The sequence below is a fragment of the Erinaceus europaeus genome, chromosome 9 (assembly GCF_950295315.1).
Source record: "Erinaceus europaeus chromosome 9, mEriEur2.1, whole genome shotgun sequence".
NCBI lineage: Eukaryota > Metazoa > Chordata > Mammalia > Eulipotyphla > Erinaceidae > Erinaceus > Erinaceus europaeus.
Genome location: NC_080170.1, coordinates 75,227,434 through 75,254,511, shown reverse-complemented (window position 1 = coordinate 75,254,511; position 27,078 = coordinate 75,227,434). Strand labels below are relative to the sequence as shown.

General features: G+C 40.4%; 1 protein-coding gene across 5 annotated transcripts in view; it reads left to right on the top strand.

Annotated features, from left to right (window-relative positions):
- The window catches only part of HEG1 (heart development protein with EGF like domains 1), a 134,705-nt gene that overhangs the window by 25,170 nt on the left and 82,457 nt on the right, over window positions 1-27,078 (top strand). For 4 of the 5 annotated variants that reach the window (XR_009551639.1, XR_009551638.1, XM_060198204.1 and 1 more), the window contains exons 2-5: window positions 9,288-9,575; window positions 14,474-14,563; window positions 23,966-24,304; window positions 26,716-27,060. Coding sequence is in view for 3 of the 5 variants with exons in the window: in XM_060198204.1 (XP_060054187.1) it covers window positions 9,288-9,575; window positions 14,474-14,563; window positions 23,966-24,304; window positions 26,716-27,060 (1,062 nt within the window). In the remaining 2 variants the exon portion in view is untranslated. The remainder of the gene's footprint in view (window positions 1-9,287; window positions 9,576-14,473; window positions 14,564-23,965; window positions 24,305-26,715; window positions 27,061-27,078) is intronic. The other variant, XM_060198205.1, reaches the window with a different exon arrangement.

Sequence of the window (27,078 nt, the reverse complement as noted above, 5' to 3'; positions counted from 1 at the left end):
TTTATGGTGGTGCAAGGGACTAAAACAGGGACCTGTGGTGTCTCAGGCATAAAAGTCTTTTTGCATAACCATGATACTATTTCCCCAGACTCTCTGGCTTTGCTCTGCTGCCTCTCAGCTCTGGCTTTCTTATAATAGGGACATAAACTGGGGTGTCTTGGAATAAGACCTTGGGCTTGGATGACATGTCTCTGTCACTAAGCTGGTGAGCTTAGTCAATCTTTCTGCTCCTCAGCTTTCCATTAACTATAATAACCACTTGACTGGCAGTCATGGTCATTAAGTGAAGAAACACACACACACACACACACACACACACACACACACACACACACAATCACATTTAGTATTTGGTTGTAGGCTCTGAATCTAAATGGAAGGAATTGAAAATAAAGGGCTCCCTCTTTGACTGTGCCCCAGAACTCCCTGGCAGCACTTCACAGTGGGCCTATAGCAGCAGTGGATGGTGCCCTGTGTGGATGGGCTGGGCTCTCAGGGAGGAAATTGCCTCTTTGGACGACAAGGCCCACTCCCTGTACATGCCTGCTCCACTGCTCAGAAACAATGCAAATTGAAAAACCCCAAATCATGGGGTGGGCGGTGAGCAGTTGATTCTGTAGCAACTGCTAATTAGGAAATCCTACACCTGGGCTGTGCTAGCATCCCTGGTGTTGCTGGGTTACAAACAGATGTTTGGAAACATCAAGACACTACAGAAGTGGAAGCTGTCAGCTTGAGAAAAAAATAAAAGGGCAAAACAATAACACTTTTTAAAAAAAGAATTTATTTATTCATGAGAAAGATAAGAGGAGAGAAAGAACCAGACGTCACTCTGGAACACGTGCTTCCGAGGATTGAACTCAGGACCTCATGGTTGAGAATCCAATGGACCACAAAACAATAACATTCTTGTAAATTTAACCTCCATTCATGGTACGAGGGAAAGTGATGGCCTCACATAGGGCTGAGTGCAGAAACAGGGGTGGTATTTGCAGTTCAAGACCTACCTGGGTGGGGGCGGGTCGGTGGCACACCCAGTTGGGTGCACATGTTACCATGCATAAGTACTCATATTCCCTACCTCTTACACTGGGGAAACTTTGTGAATGGTAAATCAGTGCTGGTAGGGTTTCTTTCTCTTACTCTCTATTTCTCAGTTTCTGTCTCAGTCAAAAAACAAACAAATAAATAAGAACTACCTTTGTGACCAGGGAGGTGGTACAATGGGTAGAGTTCAGAACATACATGCAGGGAGTCTCAGATCTAGTCACTGACACTGCATGTGTTGAGTAGAGTAGTGCTCAAGTCTCTCTCATACAAGAATAAGTACATAGATCTTAAAGAAAAAAATATATACCTAGGAAACTGAGACATCTAAACTCCATTGTGTAACAGATTGGTGTGACTCTATGTTGTGGGACATGAGTCGAGTTTGAATGGTCATTTTTGTCTGTGGGGAACACAGCAGGCTGTGAGGTCTGAGACATCCCTTTTCTTTTCCATTTCGGTTCCCACTATGGATGAAGATTCCCTGGCACCTTTTATTGAGTGTGGAAGATCCCTGTTGAGACCAGCATTAAAAAATAACATTCATTTGTTTTTTTAATTTTTAAAAAAGATCTAGTTTTTTGTGGAACTATGTGAAAGCTTGGTAGAGCTTAGGGGAGCTCTCCCATCCTTGGATGGAGGTCTGGAAAGACACCCCACTTGTTAGCCTTTCTCCTTACAGAGATGAGCCAAGAGGAAAAAGTCTCCCAGACTCAGTTTCTCCTTGTTAGTCTCTCAAGCTCACAGAAAGCCTACAAGCCTCTCATACTTAGTTTCCCCTGCTAGCAGCAGGCCAAATGGTTGCCTGCTTTAGGGTTCACTCAAAGTTCACACATCCACTTCACCTTTTGATCATAAAGGAGAACACACTCTATCATACACCCCCAACACCAGACAGTGAAAAGACCCCAAATCTTATTTCCTTGTGTCCTTTGATATCTATGATTTACATCAAGTTTTGTTTTTCTTTTCTCTACCTCACCTTACTGGTTTAACCCCTGTGCTCCTCTCAAATGCCTTTGGATAATTAACTTGCCTGCATCATGGAGACTAATCATTTTGACCTTTATGTATCACATCAATTCTTGTCATACCAGCCCCCTACCATAGGGGCAAGCTGGCCTTTAAGAAACCTGTAATTTCTGACATATGTGGAAAATATTCTTTGTTTAACTCTCTATATAAACCTACCCATCTCCAAATAAATAAGTGTTTGTACCAGAATACTCCCTGAGTCCTCCTTTCTGTATCACGCAGACACTAGAACTGGTGAGGGAGGATTGGAGACTTACCCCCTGGCTGTAGCCACTCCACATGAGTGCCAGAAGTTTTTATTTATTTTTCTACTAGACAGAGTAACTCAAGGGAAAGAGGCCACAGGACCACTCCAGTACGTGCAGTGCCAAAGTTCAAACTGGTAGCTGGAGGCATGTGAGTTCCTCACTCTACCAGTTATGCTGTCTCCCCTGGCCACTGTACTCTGAATTATTCTCCTACTCAGTGTTTACATTAGTGCTGAATAGAAAGTTGGTCGAGAAGGTAGTGCAGTAGATAAAGTACTGAACTTATGAACTTGAGTCCTGTGTTTGATCTCAGACCTTGCATGTGTCAGAGTGATGCTCTGATTCTCTCCTTTTTCCTTCTATCCATTCTTCCTTCCTTCCTTCCTTCCTTCCTTCCTTCCTTCCTTCCTTCCTTCCTTCCTTTCCCTCTCTCTTTTCTCTTTCTTTCTCTCTTCCTCTTCATGCACCTCCTTTCTTCTTTCTTCTGCCAGCACAGTCATTACTGAAACTTAGTACCTTCACAATGAATCTACCACTCCTGATAGAAATTCTTTTTTTTTTAAGTTGCTTATTTTATTTGATAGGACAGAGAGAAATTGAAAGGGGAGAAGCAAGGAGAGAGGGAGAAAGAAAGAGAGTCACCTGCAGCATTGCTTCACTACTTGTGAAGCTCCACTGAAGGTGGAGGTCCGTGTTTGAACCACATCTTTGTACGTGGTAGTCTGTGCAATCAACCAGGTGTGCTACTGCCTGGCCCCCATTGTCTCGCCTTTTTATTGTTAATAAACAAAATACATCTTTAAAAAAAGAAAGAGAAAATCATGCCACAAATAAAATTCAGCCACAGGATCCCTAACAACACAGTACTTCCAAAAGGATTAGTCTTGGAATTTCAATAAAAATTTTAATATTCCAGTCACCATTCTCCCCAAGATACAATAAGGAATGATGAAGCAGTCAGGTATTCATAAACAGAGAGGATGGATTGGGGTACTGTTGTCCTCATTTGTATGGTCTGCTAATCACTTGTCTAAGAAACAGTTCATAGATAATAAAAGAAAGAAAGGGCTATCCAGAGTGCAAGAGAGACACTTTTGGAATCCTGGACCAGTGGCATCTGAGGCTTATCTTGCAAAATTACAGCTCTCACTCTGCCTTGAGTTCTCCCTGGACCTCCTAGGAGAGTGTTAGGAAGCAGAGACAAGAGCAAGACACTTGCTGCTTCAGCAGCCACTCACACTTAGTTCTTTCATCAGAGTGTACTCCTAGATTGTAGGAGGGCCTGGGGGCTTCCAGGATACAGGGGCTTTCATTTCTGGCCTCAGCTCTGATCTGCCAAGAGAAAGATTAGAAGTCATAAATAATTAGCAGTGCCTGCCAAGGCCATCCCCAAATCTGTTTATTAAAAGTTGACAGACCTAAATCCTTTTAATAGCTGCAATGAATATACAGCACTGTCTATGTACCAGGTGGTGTTCTAAATGCTCACACACATACTCTTATAGTCAAGTGAGTTAGATATAGTTACTATTCTGACTGTTCTTACTTTACACATGGAAAATCTAAAGTGCAAAGAAGCTTTATATCTTGCATAAGACATGGAAAAAGTGAATCCGGAAGTCTATTCCTGACAATCTGACTTTATCTACTCCCTGTCTTTTCAATAACTGGATGTCTAGATCCAAACATGGACCTTCTCTGTGAAAGGATCTGGCCATAGAGAATATAGATTCAGGGGCTGGGCAGTGGCACAATGGGTTAAGTGCACATAGTACGAAGTGCAAGGACCAGCGTAAGGAACCCAGTTGGAGTCCCCAGCTCCCCACCTGCAGGGGAGTCACTGCACAATCTGTGAAGCAGGTCTGCAAGTGTCTTTCTCTCTCCCTATCCTCCCCCCCCCAATTTCTCTTTGTCCTATATAATTTTAAATGGAAAAAATGGCAGCCAGGAACAGTGGATTCATAATGCTGGCACTGAGCCCCAGTGATAACCCTGGAGGGAAAAAAGAGAGAGAGAGGGAGAGGGAGAGGGAGAGGGAGTAGATTCACAAATAGGTTAAAGTAAGGGGCATTTTAGTGTTGTCTCCTGTGTGACATATGGAAAGATCCTTAAAGAAAGAGAAACACTGAGGATACAGGAGTTTCTCACCAATTCTGGTGGCTATACATCCATGAAGAAGAAGGTAGAGGCAGTATAATAAGTCAGCAGGTCTCCATGGTCAGTAAGACTTAACAATACCAGCATTGGCTGATGTGTGCCTTACTTCTAACTGTTCTTTGGCCTTGTTTAAAAAGCTGAAAAATTAAAAACAAGCTAAATTTCTGCAATAGAGTGCTTGTAACCTAATATAAGATGGCAAATATTAAAAGGGCTGATTTAAATATATTATTTATTTTTTATAACAAGACAACCCCCACTAGATCCTCCTCTGTCATCATGTTCTAGGACCTGAACCTTCCCCCTTACCCCAGAGTCTTTTACTTTGGTGCAATACACCAACTCCAGTCCAAGTTTTGCTTAGTGTTTTCCCTTCTCATCTTGTTTTTCAACTTCTGTCTATGAGTGACATCATCCTATATTCATCCTTGTGTTTCTGATTTATCTCACTTAACATGATGTCTTTGAGCTCCATTCAAGATGGGGTAAAGAAGGTGAATTCACCATTTAAAATAGCTGAGTAGTATCCCACTGTATATATATACCACAACTCAAAAATATTTCATTCTATATCTTATTTTTTTTTAGATTTAGGTTTATTTGTGATACTGAAGGACTACTGCTTACCTTTTTGTTTTATTTATAGTGTGATTTCCCCCCCTTTTATCTTTATTTAAACCTTCAGGGAGAGGACCTGAATTTGCATTAGCTATGATCAGTCTTCAAGTGGCCATTCTTTTCCATGTGTAATTTTTTGAACTGATAGGAGCCTGGAATTTTTACTTTTTGTTTCTAAAGAAAGGACTATTAATGACTGCTTCCTCAGAGGCCAAATCGTACTCATATTCACCACTTGCCAAGTCTCACCCTTGGTTAAATAATCCTAATTAATTTTCTTTCCTGAGCTTTGAGACATAGGCTATGAATCTATTCTGACTCCCTTCAGTTAGTTTTTTGAGAATAATTTTCTCAGATTGTGTGTATTGAAAGAATAGACTTAATCCTCAAATCCTTTTACCTCCTCTCAGGAGGCCAGCTAGGCTTTTCAGCTCAGATAGGAGGAACAAACTGGATATGCCATCTAGGTCACTGTTGTCCCTAACAGTGTCTCAAGATCAGTTTATGAAATCTGGAAATGTCATTCAACATCCCATTTCTTTCTTTTTTAAATTTTTTTAAAAAAATTATTTTAATTTTTTATTTATAAAAAGGAAACATTGACAAAACTATAGGATAAGAGGGGTACAACTCCATACAATTCCCACCACCAGATCTTCGTATCCCCTTCCCTTACCTGATAGCTGTCCTATTCTTTAACCCTCTGGGAGTATGGACCCAAGGTCATTGTGGGGTGCAGAAGGTGGAAGCTCAGGCTTCTGTAATTGCTTCCCCACTGAACATGGATGTTGACTGGTTGATCCATACGCCCAGCCTGCCTCTCTCTTTCCCTAGTAGTGTAGGGCTTTGGGGAAGTGGAGCTCCAGGACATATTGGTGGGGTTGTCTGTCCAGAGAAGTCTGGTCGGCATCATGCTAGCATCTGGAACCTGGTGGTTGAAAAGAGAGTTAACATACAAAGCCAAACAAATTATTGAGCAATCATGAACCTAAAGGCTGGAATAGTACAGATGAAGAGTGGGGGGGGGGGCTCCTCCATTTTATAGATAGCTGGTAGGCATATTTTAGTTATATTCCAAAGGGCCTGTGGCTATACTAGTTTGTTTTATTTTTTCCTGAGCCTGAAATCTGATATGCAGGTGGATCCAAGTTATTGTTTGGGGAGATAATGTCATGGCTGGAAAAGGAACAGAAAGCTGGATCAGAGAAGAGAGTAGCTCCCTAATATGGAAAAGGTATATAAATATTGTTGACTATAAACCCCATGGATTTGATTTGGTCTGGGGCCTATATGACCTCTGCGTCCTTGTAGATCTGAGCTTACATTCTGTGGTCATGAGTAAGAACATTCCAAGCTGTCCTAATATCAGGACCTATCTTCCTCTGGTGTAGCATAGAGTATTTTGTCCATCCTCCCTTCAGAGGATCAACATCCCATTTCTAGATAAGTGTAAGCATTGCCTCACTGGGGCTGGGTAATTCCACTCCCCTTCAGGAAACTTCTGTTAATTATCACTTACAGGAAACAGAATAGGAAGCATAAAAACAATAATTCTCAAGGGACTTTGGGGGAAAAGATTTTTTTAGGAAAGTTTCTCAGACTCTCTTATGGAAGTATTTGTAATCACCATCCTTCCATCCCCACTGTTTTTGGTAGGAGTGAACCAAAGTGGTACTATGTTGAGGACCACTCATTGATCTAGAATTGAATTGCCTACTATGGTAGCCAGTAGTCACAAGTGTCGCTAAGTTCTTGAATTGTGGCTAGTAAGATATTCACTGGATTTTACAGACTTAAAACCAAGAAGAAAGCAAAATAGCTAATTAGTTTCTATGTTGCTACATATTGCAATGATACTGTTTTGAAAATTTTAAATTGCAGGTGTGGTTTGTGTTTGTGGAGATGTGTGTCTGTGTGTGTGTGTGTGTGTGTATGCTAATTTAAAAGGTCATTCATTCCTTTTGAGGAGAGAAAATTTCAGTTGAACTATAGATTTTTCCTGCAACCTCTACTGTCAATTGGTAGACTATTTCTGCCTGACGCAAATAGAAGTAACTTCATGCATTGTTGTAACTTTTCTCATCTGTGCACACAGTTTACCATCCTAAACAGAAATCATTAACAAATAGATAAAATAAAAATGAACTTTTCAAGCAGTCATGTAATCAACCATTATTTTATATAGTCCTTGTCTTCATCATTGTTCTCTCAGAAACTCTCATCATTTTTCTCTCAGAAACTCAATAAATCCAGTGTCTCTGAACTTGTATATATATATACTTGTATATATATATATATGTATATATATATTTCATATTCAATTATGTATTAGTTTGTATATGCAAAAATAGTTCTTAGCATACTGTTGTTTGGATACTATTTTAAGAGAACTAGCTCTGTTAGCAGGGGTTATGCTTTGACTGCCCAACTATGGCTGGGCCATGAGAGACTTCCCCAGAGTAACAAGGCAGCTTTTTCTGTTTGAACTTGGCATCCCACCTAAATGCTCTGCCTCTGAACTTCCTGTCTTGACAAGTGACCCTTGAAAACTACCGATGATTTCCTTTATGCTCAATTTTTTAACTTCTTTTTAAATTTTATTTATAAAAAGGAAACATTAACAAAACCATAGAATAAGAGGGACACAACTCCACACAATTCCCACCACCAAAATTCCTCATCCCATCTCCTCCCTTGATTTTTAGCTAATGTCATTTTTGTCATCTTCTGAGATTAGCTATAAATAAATGATCATTTAAATTTCTTGACTAATGTAAACACATACCTGTAACATCAGGTAGCAGTTCATACAAATAAACAACATAAGGGAGAACTGAAGTAAGGGAGAAAGGAGGGTTTATGCTACAGCTCCTCTTTTTGTACTTTATCCTTCCAGCTGAGGACAGCTGAATTATGAAGGGCTGCTGCCTTGGGCTGCGAACATGACTTTCTGAGCTTCTTGTGCCTCCTCTGCAAAGTGGAGAAAAAGTGCATGCTCAGAGCTTGTGTAAGGATTAAATGAATGAGTGAATGCATGTTGAGCATTTGCATCTATGTTTATCATGCACAGTATACATTTGTGTTATACACTTTTTAAATTGTGAGCTCATATTCTAAAATCTATGTAGAAGTCCCACTACTTTAACTCAGTAATGCCTGTATAATATCTTTATTTTATGACATCATTTTAAAGATCTTAATCTACAATGGTCCTTTAGTATGAAGTGTCATTGGTCTCATGTGAAGTTTTTTAGTTTATTTCCTTCTTCTCTCCATCCATCATTCCCACTCTCCCTTTGTGCCTTCTATTCCTTTCTGTCTTTCCTTTTTTTTGTTTTTGTTTTTGCTACTGTAAACAATGATACAATGATGAACACTTGTTCAGCTCAGTCTTTTTGTTTGTTTGTTTTCTTATTTATTTATTTGTTATTGGCTAGAGACAGATAACCTGAGAAGGGAAGGGGAGATAGAGAGGGAGAGAGACAAAGAGACACCTGCAGCTCTGCTTTACCACTCATGAAGCTTTCCCCCTGCAGGTGGGGACCAGAAGCTTGAACCTGGGTCCTTGTGCACTGTAATGTGTGCATTTAGCCAGGTGTGCCACTGCCTGCCCCCCAGCTCAGTCTTTATATACTTGCTTGACTAATTCCCTAGAACAAATGCAAAGAAAATAAAATCACGTTGTCAAACCTATTTAGTCTACCAAGGTTTTAGTACTCTTTCCAAATCCTCCAGTTGTTTTTCCAGGACTGTCCTTGCCCCACCTCCTGGCAGTAAGCCTAGGTAACAAGATTAAGAGCTGCTAACTTTTACTCTCCTGCCATTCAGAAGGCCTACTTCACAATCTTGGTGCTTCAGAAGTGCTTTTCTCCCTCTGCTCACACTTGCCTCCATCTCCTATGCCCCTCTCTGAGCTGCCCACACATCAGAGTGTAAGTGCTTTTCCCTGAACCTCATATTGATCTCTATCAAGTTTCTCCACTTAGTTCACTTAGTGTATGCTTCATACTTTATAGATTGTTGTTCCATAAATTCTTTCACTGGATTGAAAGAACAATTACTGTGAGGGGAAGGTAAATTATTTCACTTGAATTCACATATATATACACTCATGGAGGCTTTTATGAAAGTTCACTTTTCAAAAGCAGTAGTTCTCATTGATCTATTTTCTTATTTTTACAGATACTGTAAAGGACCACTGGCCGGAAAGTAACATTGAACTCCTTATAGAAAACATCACCTTTGGTCAGAATCCAGTGGACTTTTCAACAGTGGCCTCCAAAGAGGATGTATTAGTTCACAAACCCAGAAAAAATCACAGTTCTTCAGATGCTCCAGAAAATTTCACTCTCCAAATTGAAATAGCAAGTGCTGGAGGAAGAAATGAATCTTCAGAGAGAATACATGTTACCATTTCATCTGCTGAACCTGAGATAGGAACAGCTCTGACTTCCCAGAACAGCACCTGGGGTGAGTTTGTAATGATAATTATTTCATTCATGTGTGTCTGGCCCTCCACAGCACACTTTGTGCCAGTCACCTCCTACCCTATTCTGCCCATGGTGCTCTTCCAGGGATCCTGGGCTGGTATAATTAGGCCTGTGGCTTGGCTCCATTTCTTGTATGCTGTGATTAATTGGACTTTTAAGTACAGTCCAGAGGAAGGTGCAGATTTTCTGAGTGGCCGGACCAATCTGGTGGAATCGACATCTGAAACCAAACAATATAACTTGTGGCAGGAAGTGACCCTGCTACATACAATCTTAGAGGCACCGGGTCTGTTGGGATGCATGGGAATGAGTTTGTATTAATGTGCCTCAAATGGCAATTCTTACTCCAGTCTGCACAGCTCTGTGGTTTGCCATTTTTAGTAAATGATTTTTAAGGAGCTGTGTCTGGATAAGCAAGATCTGATTGAGGAAGGAAAGATAAAGGAAATTAGCACCGTGCCAAGGAAATATCACAGGAGTTGCATGCCAACCAGACTTTCATTCCGGAGGTTTTAAAGATTGCAGGTTCAGCCCCTGGCACCTGTATATACCAGAGCTGATCAATGCTCTAGTGTCTCTTCTTCCCTCCATCTCCCTTACTCACTTGTAAAAATAAATAAATCTTGGGGGCTGGGCAATGGCTCAGTGGGTTAAGTGCACATGGTGTGAAGCACAAGGACCGGCATAAGGATCCCAGTTTGAGCTTCCAGCTTCCCACCTGCAGGGGGATTGCTTCATAGGTAGGTAGTGAAACAGTTCTGCAGGTGTCTATCTTTCTCGCCCCTTCTCTCTTCCCCTCCTCTCTTGATTTCTCTCTGTCCTATCCAACAACAACAATGATGAAAAACAAGGGCAACACAAGGGAAAAAAAGGCCTCCAGGAGCAGTAGATTCATAGTTCAGGCACCAAGTCCCAGCGATAACCCTAGAGGCAATAAATAAATAAATCTTGTAACTTTATTTTATTTATTTTATTTGATAGACACAGAAATTGAGAGGGAAGCGGAAGGGAGAAACCGACCTGCACCACTAGTGAAGCTTCTCCTCTGTAGGTTGGGGACAGGAGCTTGAACCAGATCCTTGAGCATGATAATACATGGTTAATACACTTAACCAGGTGCACCACTACTTGGCCATAAATAAATCTTTTTTTTAAAATTTTTTATTTAAGAAAGGATTAATGAACAAAAACATAAGGTAGGAGGGGTACAACTCCACACAATTCCCACCACCCAATCTCCATAACCCACCCCCTCCCATGATAGCTTTCCCATTCTCTAGCCCTCTGGGAGCATGGACCCAGGGTCGTTGAGGGTTGCAGAAGGTAGAAGGTCTGGCTTCTGTAATTGCTTCCCCGCTGAACATGGGCGTTGACTGGTCGGTCCATACTCCCAGTCTGCCTCTCTCTTTCCCAAGTAAGGTGTGTCTCTGGGGAAGCTGAGCTCCAGGACACATTGGTGGGGTCTTCAATCCAGGGAGACCTGGCCAGCATCCTGGTGGCATCTGGAACCTGGTGATTGAAAAGAGAGTTAACATACGAAGCCAAACAATTTGTTTAGCAATCATGGATCCCAAGCTTGGAATAGTGGAGAGGAAGTGTTAGGGAGGTACTCACTGCAAACTCTAGTGTACTTCTGCTTTCAGGTATATATTTTGCAGTAGTTTATGGATACGTGTGCACATAAGCTCTCTCTCACAGAAACTGGTGTATATCTAGATTATGGGACTTTGTTAGAAAGTGAACTACCTGAGATGAAATTAGAGTGTACTATAAAAGGAAAGGTCTCACCCGAGTAATGAAGCTGAAGGGTTGTCATTCCACACGTGAAGTCTCTGGACACAGTATGAGGTGAAGCATGTTGAGGTGGCAATCATTGCGTTGGTTAGGTTGTGATCGGCAGATGCAATATTATTTGGTTTGGATTGGGAGATGCATACGGGAAAGTGGGCCCTATCCAAGGGTTCCAGGACTGAGGGAAGCAGGGGCTCTATAGTGGAGATGTGAGGTTCCTGCTGTCTTAGGGTTCCAAAAGACAATTGATAGTTAATGTTATCATCACATTATTTGTTAATTGGGTTAACTTTGAAAAGTCCCTTTGTTATGGTTTGCTGTACAGTATCCAGTATCTTGTATATAGCTGTGCTATTGGATGCTTCTAATCTACTTGGTCTAGGCTTTTGAGAGAGTCCGCATATCAAATACACACCCTATATATTAAAAAGATTCAGTTTGTGTTTTGAGAAACTTTGAGACATACAATTGATTTTCCCCCTCTCATATTAATTAACTACTGATTTATATGTCTACATTTTTCTAGGAGTGTACATAAACACCATTCCCACCACCAAAGGACTGTGACCCATCCCTCCCGCCCACTCCCAACCCCAATGGCCCAGGAAGCTTCATGTCTACCCCTCGCCACTGGGTTTTTACTTTGGTGCCCTACTTACAATTTGATCAGGTCCTGCTTTTAGTTTCCCTTTCAGATCTTAGTCAGCTTCTGTTGATGAGTGGGATCATCCCATACTCATCTTTATCTTTCTGACTTAGTTCACTTAACATAATTCCTTCTAGCTCTGTCCAAGATGGGTCAGAGAAGGTGGGTTCATTGTTCTTGATAGCTGCATAGTATTCCATTGTGTATATATACAACAGCTTTCTCAGCCACACATCTGTTGTTGGGCACCTGGGTTGCTTCCAGGTTTTAGCTATTACGAATTGTGCTGCTATGAACATAGGAGTACACACCTCTTTTTGGTTGGGTGTTATGGAGTCCTTGGGGTATAACCCCAGGAGAGGAATTACTGGATCATATGGAAGGTCCATGTCTAGCCTTCTGAGAGTTTTCCAGACTACTCTCCAATCAAACCCAATTGCAAGGAAGACTAAAGCAGAAACAAACCAATGGGACTTCATCAAATTGAAAAGCTTCTGCACATCCAAAGAAACTATTAAACAAACAGAGAGATCCCTCACAGAATGGGAGAAGATCTTCACATGCCATACATATATCAGACAAGAAACTAAGCACCAAAATATATAAAGAGCTCAGCAAACTTAGCACCAAAAAAGCAAATGACCCCATCCAAAAATGGGCAGAGGATATGAACAAAACATTCACCTCAGAGGAGATCCAAAAGGCTAACAAACATATGAAAAACTGCTCTAGGTCACTGATTATCAGAGAAATGCAAATTAAGACAACACTAAGATACCACCTCACTCCTGTAAGAATGGCATACATCAAAAAGGACAGCAGCAACAAATGCTGGAGAGGATGTGGGGACAGAGGAACCCTTTTACATTGCTGGTGGGAATGTAAATTGGTAAATAAATCTTTTTAAGAAAAAGGAAACTGGCACTGATTTGGTGTGTATTATATACCAACTTATTTCTCAGTAAGCCAGTGAGGTCATATGATTCTCACTTTAGGAATTTGGAAATAAAAACTCAGAGAAATGAATGAATCCTATCTATATAGGTCACATAGCTAATGGGTTTAGAGCTGAGACTGAACTTGAGTGTATCTAAGCAGTGTGGAAGGGCTGGTTGAGGGATGGGATACTCTGTCTATGTGGGTAAAGCTGCAGTGGAGAGAAATGGTGGCTTTCATGTTGGGGGACAAGGCCAAAAACCTTCCTTGGGAGATGGCACCAGAGAAGTATTGAAATATGGACATGATTAGAAATAATCACAGAAAGCTTTGGAAACCAGGTAGTTTAGATTTACTGTCATGAGCAAAGTCAGTGAAGATTTTTGAACAAGGCAGTGACAGAATTAAAGTGAGTTTAGGTGAGATTCATCTGGCAGGCAGATAATATATGTCCAGGTTGGGAGACAGGGTAGAGTGAACCTCGAGGCAGGGGGATTATCCAGGCTGACCCAGAAATCTAGACACCAAGTGCCAAAGTATCATCCGGTGGCTTTAGGGATGGAGAGGAGAGGACTGACAAAGACTCTTCACAAAGGAGAATTGATCGCTGGAGCCATCAAAGGTATTCACTTAATTTCACATCCTGCTGACAGGTGTTCTAGTAGAGAAACTTCAGTTTTGTAAAAAAGCATTATGACAGTATCCTGTGTTCTATTCATGAATGGTGGATGTGGACCTGGGAGTCTCTGTACTTACTCTTGACTGTTTTTGTTGATCAACCAGATATTAGAAAATTTGTGTTAAATTTAGGTAAATTCTAGGACTAATTTTTTGTGGAATTTCAATGTGATGAATCACAATGATCAATAACTGATCTCTGATTACACTTAATTTGATGATAATTAACTTCATTGTATCTGCATTCTGATCAGTTTTACCACAAAAATGCAAATTCTTTATGGCATCTAAAAACAACCTTTGTCTTGGTGTGTAGTCTCTCATTCAATTATTATAGAATTAATAATTTCTTCACATGTTTATATGTGAAGATGCTAGAATTGTTACCAGGTATATTTTGTGGCATAAATTTATGATTATTTTTTCTTTCTTTTTTATTGAGGGGATTTAATGGTTTACAGTAAATATAGTTATTAATACAGGTATAAAATTTCTCAATTTTCTGCAGAACACTCTCCCCCCAGCCTAAGTCCTTCTCCATCATCATGCACTAGAACATGAAAGCCCCTCCCTTGACACCCCCCCCAGAGTGCTTCACTGGTGCAATATACCAAATCAGGTATTTTGTTATTGTCTTTCATTCCAAAGAAGAACAGGGACAAAATATATAGACGGATGAAGTCACAGGTGAGCCCACTTAAAAAAGTTATTCAGGCATTTGGAGGTATGCTGTAGAATTTTAATTGTTGCCAATCAAACCTTGGGAAAACTTCACCTGTCATCCAGTAGTTCAGGGTCTAATGGAAGACCTTCTTTCTCTCATACAGAGACTGGAATATCTCAGCATTCCATGGAGAGGGATGAGGGGCTCCCAGAAGTGATGGAACACACCCAAGTCTCTGCCTCTTCAGTCATGAGTAAGTCTTCTTTTCCTGCACTGGAAATGGGAGAAGCTACCACATTATCTAAGAAGAAAAGTTTCATGGGATCAGGGCTCTTCTGGCCATATTTCTCCAGGACTCGCTCCTCTTCCTCAAACCACTCTGCAACTGAGTCCTCCCATCCTTTGTAACACTCTGAAGTCATTTAGAAACAAAATCAGGGGCTCAAGAGGAAAAATGTTAAGCATTTAGAGTTGAAACATTGAAATTCATCTTTATTTTTTCTCTAATTATATAAGGAAGAAAATAATAGTTGGTCTGATGACTACTCTGGGCTTTTCTGTTCACCAGATTTGCTTTTCCTCCCCACTCCCCCACCAAACACATAATGTACATATAAGCTAAGCACTAGCATGTTTTCTTGTGCAAATGACCACAAAGTTTTAGGTGAATGAAATGGTGAGCATTATGTCATTTGATTAAAAATTAGATGTGTATCTCTTCATTATTGCAAAAACAGATAATACAAGTATACATTTTTCTAGGCATTATTTTTAAAAAGTGTAGCACTTGTGTTTGCAAAGTATTATATTAGCTTTCACCTCGACATTCCAACTCCTTAGTCATTTGTTAAAACTCCAGTTAGGTTACCTTTCTCCATGATTCTTCAACCTGTGACTCTGTGCCATGACTTTGTCATACACAGTTACCCAATGCTGATCTACCTAGACAGACAATAATTCTCTGGAGGACATAGGTTGTGTTTATTTTCCTAGGTTCTCTGCTGCCCTAGAACAAGGTATGATTGATAAATAGAGTAAATTAGCATGTGCCCAAATGTGACAGGGCTCATGAACTGAACAGAGTCTTGGGAACCCCACCTTCCTTTTCTTTGCTTGAAGATTTGGTTCAATGTGTTCTCATGCTGTGTGTGCTTTCATCCCCAATACCATAGGAGCCTGACAGAAAGGTTTGGAAATAGTCCTGGGAATTGGACATTAGGTTGCTTTAGATGTTGCCATTTCAAAATTTCTATAGGCTAGAGATTTTTTTAGAAGTACTTTGCAAGACTAGGAGTCTGGATTTATGTCATCAAAGCAAAAACTGAACCCAGAGGTTCTTTCTGTAATGCCTATTTAAGGCAGTCAATTCCTCTTCCATAAACTGTATGCAGTTTCCTGCTGACTAGATGTGGATAAAATTTATGATTCGTGTTTTTAGGAGATTGCTTTTAAAGATTATTCTTAAACATTGGCCAGATTGCATAAAAAGCTACAAACCCTTCCAGCTTCAAATTTCTGTGGTTTAGTGATTTGTAATCAGCTTTATTAAATAGTGGAAAGGAAACATTGTCTAGGAAGCTACATTTTGATTCTGGTCAGAACCATTTAATATTTGTAATTTAAATTCAACCCACTATAGTGCTATTTTTAAAAACCATCCCATGTTTCCAATTTTACTGAATTTGACTCTATAGTCACTTGTACCTTTCCAATATTAAGAAACTTTCCAAATTCTTTGAGATTTTTTTAAGTGTGTTAAGAAGACTTATTAGAAAAAGAATTAAGGTTAATTTTATTTAGGAAATAGATATTTCTTTTTTTAATATTTATTTATTATTATTTATTCCCTTTTGTTGCCCTTGTTGTTTTATTGTTGTAGTTATGATTGATGTCATTGTTGTTGGATAGGACAGAGAGAAATGGAGAGAGGAGGGGAAGATAGAGAGGGGGAGAGAAAGATAGACACCTGCAGACCTGCTTCACTGCTTGTGAAGTGACTCCCCTGCACGTGGGGAGTCGGGGGCTCAAATTGGGATCCTTAGGCCAGTCCTTGCACTTTGTGCCACATGTGCTTAACCATTCTTTGAGATTTTTTTTAAAAAAACCTTTATATAAATTGATAAGACAGAGAAAAATTGAGAGGGAAGGGGAGACACAGAGGTAGAGAGAGACACCTTATGAAGCTTTTCCCATGCAAATGGGGATGGGTCCTTGTGCATTTCAATGTATGTATTTTACCAGGTACGCCATCGTCTGGCTCCAAGCATTAATATTTTTAGGATACTTTTAATTTGTGGAGCCTGCTAATGCATCTCATATTCTTTAAGTAATTTTTTGTTGTTGCACCAAGGCTTCACCTTTCTGGGGTAACTTTTTTCCCTATATAGACAGAGAGGCAGAGAAAAGAAGGGAGAGAGGAAGGGAAGGAGAAAAACCACAATACTGAAGCTTCCTCCAATGCAGTAAGGAGTGGGCTCTAATCTGAGCAACTCACATGGCAAAACAGCACACTGAGTAAACTTTTTGCCATCTGAGTATTTTTCCCTTCCTTTTTTCCTTCCTTCCTTCCTTCCTTCCTTCCTTCCTTCCTTCCTTCTTTCCTTTCTTCCTCCATCCCTCTCTCCCTTCTTTCCTTCCTTCCTTCCTCTTTGAGCCAGTATGATTCCACTTCTCCTGATGACTCTTTTTTTGTTTGTTTGCTTGTTTTTTTAAGCAGAGAGGGAGGGAGGGAGGAAGGGAGAGAGAGAGAGAAAAAGAGAGAGACAGAGAGAGAGAGAGAGAAACACTACAACACCACTTCACTGCCTGCAAAGCTTCTCCTTTGCAAGTTCCCCCATATGCTGGTCAGTGGCTTGAACCCAGGTCCTCAGGCATGGTACAGTATGCACTCTATCAAGTGACATCTTCTAGCCTCCTGAGCCATTTTTTTTTTAATTCAGTGTCAGAACAAACTCAAGACCTTATGCATGTTACTCCAGCCCTCTTTGAGGTTTTTGTTTGTTAGTCTGTTTATTTTTGTAAGCCATCTGAGTCCCAGGTAGAGTATCACCACTCTCTTGGATTTTGGACAGGACTTTGAGTGCTGCTAACTGGGGGAAGATAGCCGGACATCCAGGAATATATGGATCCACCCACCAGTTTCCTCTTCTGTCTGTGGACAAGCAGTGGGGACATGCATTAGCATCTGCTGCCACTTGGGAAATTAAGTATTGTTTTTATTTTCAAGATTGGAGTGGTACTTGCTAACTATTAAATAGACCTCAGGTACACTTCCAGCTCCCTCTACATAAAAAATCTTGAGATTTTACTATTCTTTTTTGCCTACAGGATATAGAGACCTTGGGTTACTGGAGATCTAAGTGCCCAGGAAAGTTCTGAGAGAGCTGCCAGGCTTGCCAGGAGCAAGCTGGGAATCACTTGGCTCACCTGGCCACTGTGTAGAATGGAAGTGAAGGGGCTAAGGAAATGGGTGCATGTGTCTGTTCACACTTGGTCTCTCCATCCACTATTAAATGAGAAACCCAGTGCAAGTCCTGGTACACAGACCAACAGAATAGTGAAATTCATCACTCGGTCATTTCCAGGATGGCCACTCAGGAGTCTGTCCCAGGAAAGACAGGATGCTAACTTAGAATATGCAGTGATTCCATGATTATAAAGATCCTCTCTAGTTCCAGGACCCATCATTCCAGACACATGTAGCCTTTATTTTTTTTTAATTTTTATCTTTATTATCTTTATTTATTTGATAGAGACAGCTAGAAATCAAGAGGGAAGGGAGAGCTAGAGAGGGAGAGAGACAGAGAGACACCTGCAGCATTGTTTCACCACTTGCAAAGTTTTCCCCCTGCAGGTGGGGACCAGGGGCTTCAACCTGGGTTCTTGAGCATTGTAACATGTGTGCTCAACCAGGTGCGCCACGAACTGGCCCCCACATTCAGCCTTTCTATTCTGTGCCTCTTTTCACTCTTTGCTCTGTTACACAGAAACAGGTATGCAGTACAGCTTCTTCCAAGACTTGTAACCCAACATTATCTGCTTCCAAAAATAAATTGTATGTCAGTATGTGTGTGCATTAAAGCAGGCCTAGCCCAATGCTAAATCAGTTTTTATAGAAGAGATGAGAAGTGGGAAGTCGGGCTGTAGCGCAGCGGGTTAAGCGCAGGTGGCGCAAAGCACAAGGACCGGCATAAGGATCCCGGTTCGAACCCCGGCTCCCCACCTGCAGGGGAGTCGCTTCACAGGCGGTGAAGCAGGTCTGCAGGTGTCTATCTTTCTCTCCCCCTCTCTGTCTTCCCCTCCTCTCTCCGTTTCTCTCTGTCCTATCCAACAACGACGACAACAACAATAATAACTACAACAATAAAACAACAAGGGCAACAAAAGGGAATAAATAAATAAAATAAAATAAAATAAAATAAAAAGAAGAGATGAGAAGCCATTTGAAATTAATTTCTTGCTACATAATATCTTTCTGTACGTCCCATATTTTCTATAGTGAACATTCTATTTGATTACTAGAGGAAAAAATAAGTAAAGTAACTAACAGGAAAAAGTGTTCTCTTATGAAGGCGGAAAGAGATATGTGTATGTTGAATTGTGTGAGAGTGGCTACAATTGAGCTCTAAATTTAGTACTGAGCTTCCAGGAAACCAGGGCACAAAAGGAAATTGGGTGGGGCATGGGATTGTTGTCAGATAAAGAAAGCATACAATTTCACCCATAGGTGTAAGTATAAGGGTATGTATATGTATATATGTAGTATATTTAAAGAGGTGCACGTATATAAATAACATTGAGGATCACAATAGGAAATGCCTTGAATTTCTACTTTATGTAAATTGTGCTAGTGTTCTTTAAAAGTGAATATTTATATAAGATTCTCAATAGGAGCTGAGGATATAATAATGGGTCTCAGCCCACAAATATATTTTGGGGATAGATGATCTCATGTGGTCCAAGTAAATTGCTTTGTGGTGATTTAACTCTGCAAAGGAAGAGAACATAAATAGCTTAAGAGGCTGTAGATTTAGCATCTCTTTCTCAAATATCAACTGCTTCCACTGGCTTTTGGCAAGTTCTAGATAGCACTCAAGCTAAGGTTGAACATTGTAGTGCATACTTGACATTCCAGTATTTTGTTTTGTGATTGGAAAGTGACTCACAGGGGGCAGGGCCATAGTGCACTGGGTTAAGTGCACATAGTACAAAGCTCAAGTACCCACACAAAGATATGTGTTTGAACCCTTGGCTTCCCACCTGCAGGAGGGGTCACTTCACAAGCAGGTCTGTAGGTGTCTTTCTCTCTCCTGTTCTATCTTCCCTTCCCTCAATTTCTCTCTGTCCTATCCAATACAAAATAGGAAAAATAGCTTCCAAGAGCAGTGGATTCATAGTACAGGCACCAAACCCCAGCAATAATCCTGGAGGCAAAAAAAAAAAAAAAAAAAAAGGAAAGTGACTCACATACTTTTACCAGATTAGTAGGCATTTTTGTTCTATCACCTGCTATAAAAATTAGTGAACTTGGCTTGTTTTTCTACTTAAATGGATGAACATCCCATTTTTGAATTGTTGCTTCAAGGGAAGAAATGAGCAAGAAAGGGAAACTATTAAATAAGCAATAGTGCTGACCTACTGAATAGGAATATGATAAATTTCCCCTAAATATATTTTGCTCAGTTTGTAATATCAGTGGTAATTGTAAGTTGGTTTGACAAAACATCTTCTTTTATTAAAAGTCATAAGCTTGGGGCCTGGGTGTGACACACCTGGTAGAGCTTACATGTTATTATGCTCATGGATCAGGAGTCAAGTCTCTGGTCCCCACCTGCAGGGGAAGCTTTCATAAGCAGTGAAGCAGTGCCGCAGGTGTCTCTTTTTTCTCTCTTCCTCTCTACTCTGCTCCCATCTCAATTTCTTTTTCTGTCTAATAAAAAAAAAAAGGAGAGAGAAAGAGATGGAAGGAAGGAAGGAAGGAAAGAAGGAAGGAAAGAAGGAAGGAAAGAAGGAAGGAAGGAAGGAGAAATACTTCAAATACCTCCAGGTGTGGTAGATTTGTCACGCAAGCACCATACTCCAGTGATAACCCTGGTGGCAATAATGATAATGATTATGATAGAGCAGTATCAGCTTTATATTACTTCATAGTTTTACTGGGAGGACTAATTGAAATTAAGTGCATAAAGTCTTCACTTTACACAATTTATAAAGGTGAATATAAAGTGCTGGTGCATTGTAATTGGTAAGTAAATAGCAGTTTTATTTGTGATGAAAATGATGTGATAATGAAGCAATGTTCCATTGAAACCTTTGTGTCAAGAACAGTAGTTATTTTCTTTTTGTGAATTTCAGCATTTGTGACTTTTGTGATTATACTCTTGAGGTCCTTTATTTGCTAGACAGATACTGAGAACATTGAAATCCTTATTCCAAACAGGACTATGGTGTTGGTTGGGTTCAATATAATTCTTATTGAATGAGTGAAGTAAATTAAGTTGAATAAAAGAACACTCAGCAACATAATGAAGATAAAATTTAGGGGACATGGATGATAACTCTAGTTAAGTTAGGCTTAAGAAGCTAAGTAGTTGACTATGGATTTGGGAGGCATATCTACATTAGACTTTACTTATATTAAATACTAAAGTTTCTTGTTTGTTTTTAAAAATAAATTTTATTAGTGATTTAAAAGGTTATAGGCTAACAGGGATATAGTTCTACACTACACCCATGTGTTTGTGTTTTTGTTTTTAAAAGTATGGATGGGCCTGAGAGTCTATTTCTGTGTTTTGGGTCTTTATTGCTTTGTTTCAGTGGCTAGTTCTGTGGATTGCCTACATCTCAGTTTTATCTTCTTTAAGGTCCCATGTCCAAAGGTGCAAGTTGTTTCCTAGTATGTATGGTCTGTAAGAGGAACCATTTTGTTTTCTGTGTTCTTTATCTCTAACTATATTTATTTATTTATTTTTTGCCTCCAGGGTTATTGCTGGGGCTCAGTGCCTGCACCATGAATCCACTGATCCTGGAGGCCATTATACCCCCTTTTATTGCCCTTGTTGTTGTAGCCTCATTATGGTTATTATTGTTATTGTTGATGTCGTTTATTGTTGGATAGGACAGAGAGAAATGGAGAGAGGAGGGGAAGACAGAGAGGGGGAGAGAAAGATAGACACCTGCAGACCTGCTTCACTGCCTGTGTGAAGCGACTTCCCTGCAAGTGGGGACCCGGGGGCTCAAACCAGGATCCTCACGCCGGTCCTTGCGCTTAGTGCCACATTGTGCTTAACCTGCTATGCTACTGCCCAACCCCCTCTCTATATATTTAGTACTCACTTGTGCTTTTTGGTCACAACTGCACATGGGTTGGATGTTCAAAGAGCCATGTAACATGATATTCTTCTGTTTTCTGGGTTATAAAAAGTAGCTAAAAGTCTTTCTTAACACAATATTAATTACTGCTTTTGAGTTAAGAAGAAAAATACTCTTTTCCTTTGCCTTTGAATCTTGTCTACAGTGTTTCTTCATATCCTGCAAGCTTTCCTGTAATTTATTCCCATTTTGAATAATGGTTTCAATATGCCCTTATGGAGGTTACGTTTTAGACCTTTGAAAAGTTCTTTCTGGAAGGAGCTATCAGTAAGCTACTAATACTTCTACAGATCAGACTATACATTTTTACTAATGGTGTATGATTCAGTTCTTAAAGTCTATGACAGTTATCTAATGCCTACCATCATTTCTTCAGAAAAACTACTCCCAACTTGGAGTTTTGATCTTCTAGGAGACCACTGGAGTAATAAGTAGCTTGAGAGTATTTTTTTTTTTTGATCTCAAGGGTTATTGCTGGTGCTTGGTGCCTGCACCACAAATCCACTACTCCTGAAGGCTATTTTTTTCCCTTTTGTTGCCCTGGTTGTTTTATTGTTGATGTGGTTATTATTATTGTTGTTATTGCTGCCATTGTTGTTAGATAGGAAAGAGAAATGGAGAGAGGAGGGAAAGACAGATAGAGGGAGAGAAAGATAGACATCTGCAGACCTGCTTCACCACTTGTAAAAAGACACCCCCCCCCCCGGAAGTGGGGAGCCAGGGACTCGAACCGGGATCCTTAGGCCAGTCCTTGTGCTTTGCGTCCTGTGCACTTAACCTCCCAACCCCCGAGAGTCATTTTGAAAAGTCTAATGTCTTTTTTTTTTTTCATAGCACTGCTCTTTTCAGGCATATGGAGGTGCCAGGGATTGAACCTGGGACCTCTCTTGCCTAAGGCATGAAAGTCTGTTGTGCTACCCATGACAATAAAACAATTTCAGAGAGAAAGAGGGAGAGGGAGAGAGAGACAGAGAGAGACAGAGAAAGAGTTTTAATAATGGCTTACAAGATCATGAGATTGCAGGGGTTTAGTTCCACATTGCACCTGCCATCACAGTTCTCTTCCACCCATCCCCAGAATAAGCCTCATATTTTTCACAAAGCCTTGAGTGATAGCTTAGATTTCTTTCTTTGTTTCTCTCCAAGTTCTTGTGTTTCAGTTCTTTATAATGTACATATGAAAAAACCATAGCTTAGTTATCTTTCAGAGAAACACAGGTGATTTGATAATACATAAATAAAGCAGTAAGAGTCCTTGGACACAAAGAACTGAAAGATAGAACTCTGACTTTACCTCTTCCCTTCCTGACAATTTTTTTTTAATACAGAGGTGGGGTGTGGGAGGCTCAATCATGTAAGACTTAAATGCCTAAGGTTTCAGGATTTCAGGTTCAGTCCCAATTACCATCATAAGCCAGAGCTGAAAAGTGCCCTAGTGAAAAGAATAAGAAAAGGAAAGAGAAATATATAAAGAAAAGGGGAGCGCCATACCGGATACCATCATATTGTCTCTTGAACCCAATTTATTTTTTTTCAATTTGGCAAGAGAGAGAAAAGAAAGAGAAAGAGAGAAAGAGAGGAAAGGGGCAGTGGAAATACTACAGCACTACTCCAGCATTCATGGAACAGCTCCACGTTAATCCATGTCTTCTATTGGGTTTTAATCTGTAATAGCAGTTGAACAAAAGGGTTACTCTTCAGACAAAGCAGAAACCTAGCATATATCACAGTGGCCTGCTATGTATACCTGTAAGGTAGAATTCAAAAATAGAAGTTTTGCCTTCCTTTATAAAAACCAAGTTAAACAATGTCTCAGCACTTTCTTCTTTCTAACTTGAGCAGATTTCCTTTTGTTTGGAGAATGATATCACTGCTCCAGAACTTAATAACTTTGTAAGCTAAGAGGTGGTGGGGCCAAGTGGTGACACACCTGCTTGAGTGCACATGTTACAGTGCTCAGGGACTCAGGTTTGAACCCCCGGTCCCCCCTTGCAAGGGGAACGCTTTACAAGTGGAAAAGCAGTGCTGCAGGTATCTCTCTCTGTATCACTCCCTTCCCTCTTGATTTCTGGATGTCTCTATCCCAGTAAATAAATAAAGATAATGTAAAAAAATAAAAAAAATGTAAGAGGTGGTGAGAGTGAGTGAGTGAGTGAGTCAAAAGTGTGTATTGTCTTAGGTCCACTCTATATATACATGTAAGAAACTGTATTTACCTATAGATGTATTCTGATGTTCCTTACCCCCTGAATAGTCCTAAAGCATTTTTTTTCTTCCATTTCAGCTTCTGGAAGTATGGAGAATCTAAACAACTCCACTGCTTTCCTAAGTCTCTTCACCAGGCAGACTAAGAGTGTACATGTTGCCACCACATTACCTGATGTTGTCCCAGGGATGTTCCAGTCTCTAGCTGACAGTCTGGAACCTTTAAATGAGACAGAGCATTTCCCTAAGGATACTGAAATCACTGAAACTTCAGTACCAACTCATTCTTCACCCTCTGAAGCAGAATTGAAAAGCAAAAGTGGAGTAATCAGGAATCTAAGAAATGAGGAATCCACTGAAAATGGATTTGGCTTTACGTCTTCTGAGGTCTCAGAATTTTGGCAAAATGATTCACCAAGTAAGTACTCAGTCTTCTACTGTGGAAAGTTAAAATTGGTTGAATCTTCTTAAGCAAATCTCTTCGAGACCATTGCAGTCTTTAAAGATCAATGTGTTCCTAGATGACACCATCTTTTTTTAGCTTATCTCTATCACATGATTGCATTCCAATTGCCATCCTTAGAAGAGCCTTGTGAAGGTCATTAGATATCAGATAGCTATCATTTCCTCCTGCCTTTTTAAAAGCCTTTAAAACACTTTTTATTATATTTATTTGTTTGTTTATTTATTTATTGGATAGAGACAGCCAGAAATAAAGGCGAGAGGAGATAGGGAGAGAAACAGAGAGACACCTGCAGTACTGCTTTACCACTTGCAAAGCTTTGCCCCTGCAGGGACTCAAACCTGAGTCCTTGAGCATTACAATTTGTGTGCTCAACCAGGTGTGCTGACACCCAGTCCCACCTTTTTTTTTTTTACAAGGTTCAGAGGATTTAAGTAATGAACACACTGCCATTTAGCACACTCATAACAGATGTGAGACTTAAGTGTTAGAGCTATCCCTGTTGATTGTGTTGTTCACCAGGCTGCAATATCTTCAAAGTACCTTACTCTTTAAAATAGGTACCAGTTATTTCATGTATAGATTTCTTGATAATGCAAGATGTGAAGATATAAATCATTCCCTGAATTCCTCATTTTAAAGTAGTTCCTTTTTCTGCTATAGTTTATTTTGTTTGCTATACTTCACAGTTAGAATAGTTTTTAAAACTTTTTTATTTTTAAATTTATTTATTCCCTTTTGTTGCCCTTGTTGTTTTATTGTTGTAGTTGTTAATGTTGTTGTAGTTGTTTGATGGGGCAGAGAGAAATGTAGAAAGGAGGGGAGGACAGAGAGGGGGAGAGAAAGATAGACACCTGCAGACCTGCTTCACCACCTGTGAAGGGATGCCCCTGCAGGTGGGGAGCCAGGGGCTCCACCCGGGGTCCTTGCATCTCGTGCCATGTGCAGTTAACCCGCTGCACTACCACATAACTCCCTAGGATATTTTCTTTTAGAGTGAAATTGAGAGGAGTTGGGGAGATAGAGAGGGAGAGTTTCGGGGTGTCTCTCTCCTCCTCCGGCAGGGTGGTCTCCAGGGGAAAGGTAACGGGCTGGTTCTTCCTCGCTTACGACAGGGGTGACACGAAGTAAAAGACACCAGGGGACTCTTAGCGTGAATCTAGAATCTGAGTCCTTAGAATCCCAGAATCCTAGAGTCCCTTTATTAGCAAAGTAGACATGAGTTAAATAGAAAAGCAATGAAGTTAATTATTGTTGAAATATGACAGAAATTACAGGTTTCTTAACAGTCAGCATGCCCCTAAGGTAGGGGGATGGTATGACAGGAATTGATGAGATACAAGACAGTTATTCTCCATAACACAAGCAACTTAATTATCCAAAGGTATTTGAAAGAAGCATAGGGGTTAAACCCGTAGGGTGAGACAGAAAGAAGATGAATATCAAAAGCCATATAGTTTGAAATTTCTCTTGTCTGGGGTCTGAGGTGTGTGATGAAATGTGTGATAAGGTGTGTTCTTCTGTGATCAGAAGGTGACTTTGAATAAGTGAATCTGCGGCCATGTGGCCTGTGGTTAATGGAGGGAAGTACTGGGGTATCTGTGGGCCTGAGAGTCAAGAAGGAAAGAACCAAGTCTGAGTTTCCCTCCTTATGCTCACCTCGGTTGAGAGAGACTTACCAAGAGGTTATCTTCTCAGACCGCCATCCAAAGATGGGGGTGGTTCTCCCTAAGCTCTATCAGGCTTACACATGTTCCCAACAGGAGAGGAAAACAGAGAGACACCTGAAGCTCTACTTCACCACTTGTGAAGCTTTCCCCCTTCTGGCAGGGATCAGGGGCTTGAACCTGGGACCTTGTGTACTGTAATGTGTGTGCTTAACCAAATGCGCCACCGCTGGCCTCTAGAATAATTTTTATTAATTATAAAGTTTTTAAAATGTGTGTCTGACGTGGTCCAGGAGGTGGTGCAGTGGGTAAAGCATTGGACTCTAAAGCATGAGGTCCTCAGTTCAATCCTAACATATTTCTTGGACATAATATCACACTTAGGCCCTTACCTTTTTATTTGGGGGGGGGGGCTGGGCATGGGGAGAAAAAGTACTTCAACCTGAAAGTTATCCTGCAACTTTGCACATGCTATTTAAAAACTCTGCCTTTAACCAACTTTTATTTTCAGTTTTGCTATCTTATAGACATATGAGAGTTTTGAAATAATTATTTAGAATGTAAAAATGCATGTCATGTAATAAGTCCTATGCAAGGCCCCTGCAAAGTGTATATCCTTCTGTAGAGAAACTTACATTTGGGTGTGGAGGGATCTCTTTCACAGTCACATCAAAACATGTTTTCTTTGATACCATATAGCCTCAGATGGACATCAGCTTGCTAATAGCTCTGATGCAGAAAATGGAAATCGAATGCCACAATCTGAAGCAGCAGTGTCTAGATCAGTCCCATTGGCTAGAGGTGGAGACAGCACAACACATTGGTTCTTACTCAATAGTAAAACATCTGCAAATGTGACAGGAAGTTCTACTTCCTATTCTGAAGTTGTGAACTCTTCAGTTTTGACCCAGTTCTCAGCATCTGCCCCACTGTCAAGAGGAAGTAGCACAATGTTGCATGACAGCCACTCTGAGCCATCCGCTGAGTCTCTGTCTTCATCTTCAGAGAGCCTGGATTCCTCAGCACCACATGGTAAACATTTAAGTGAGTCTTCACTTCCTG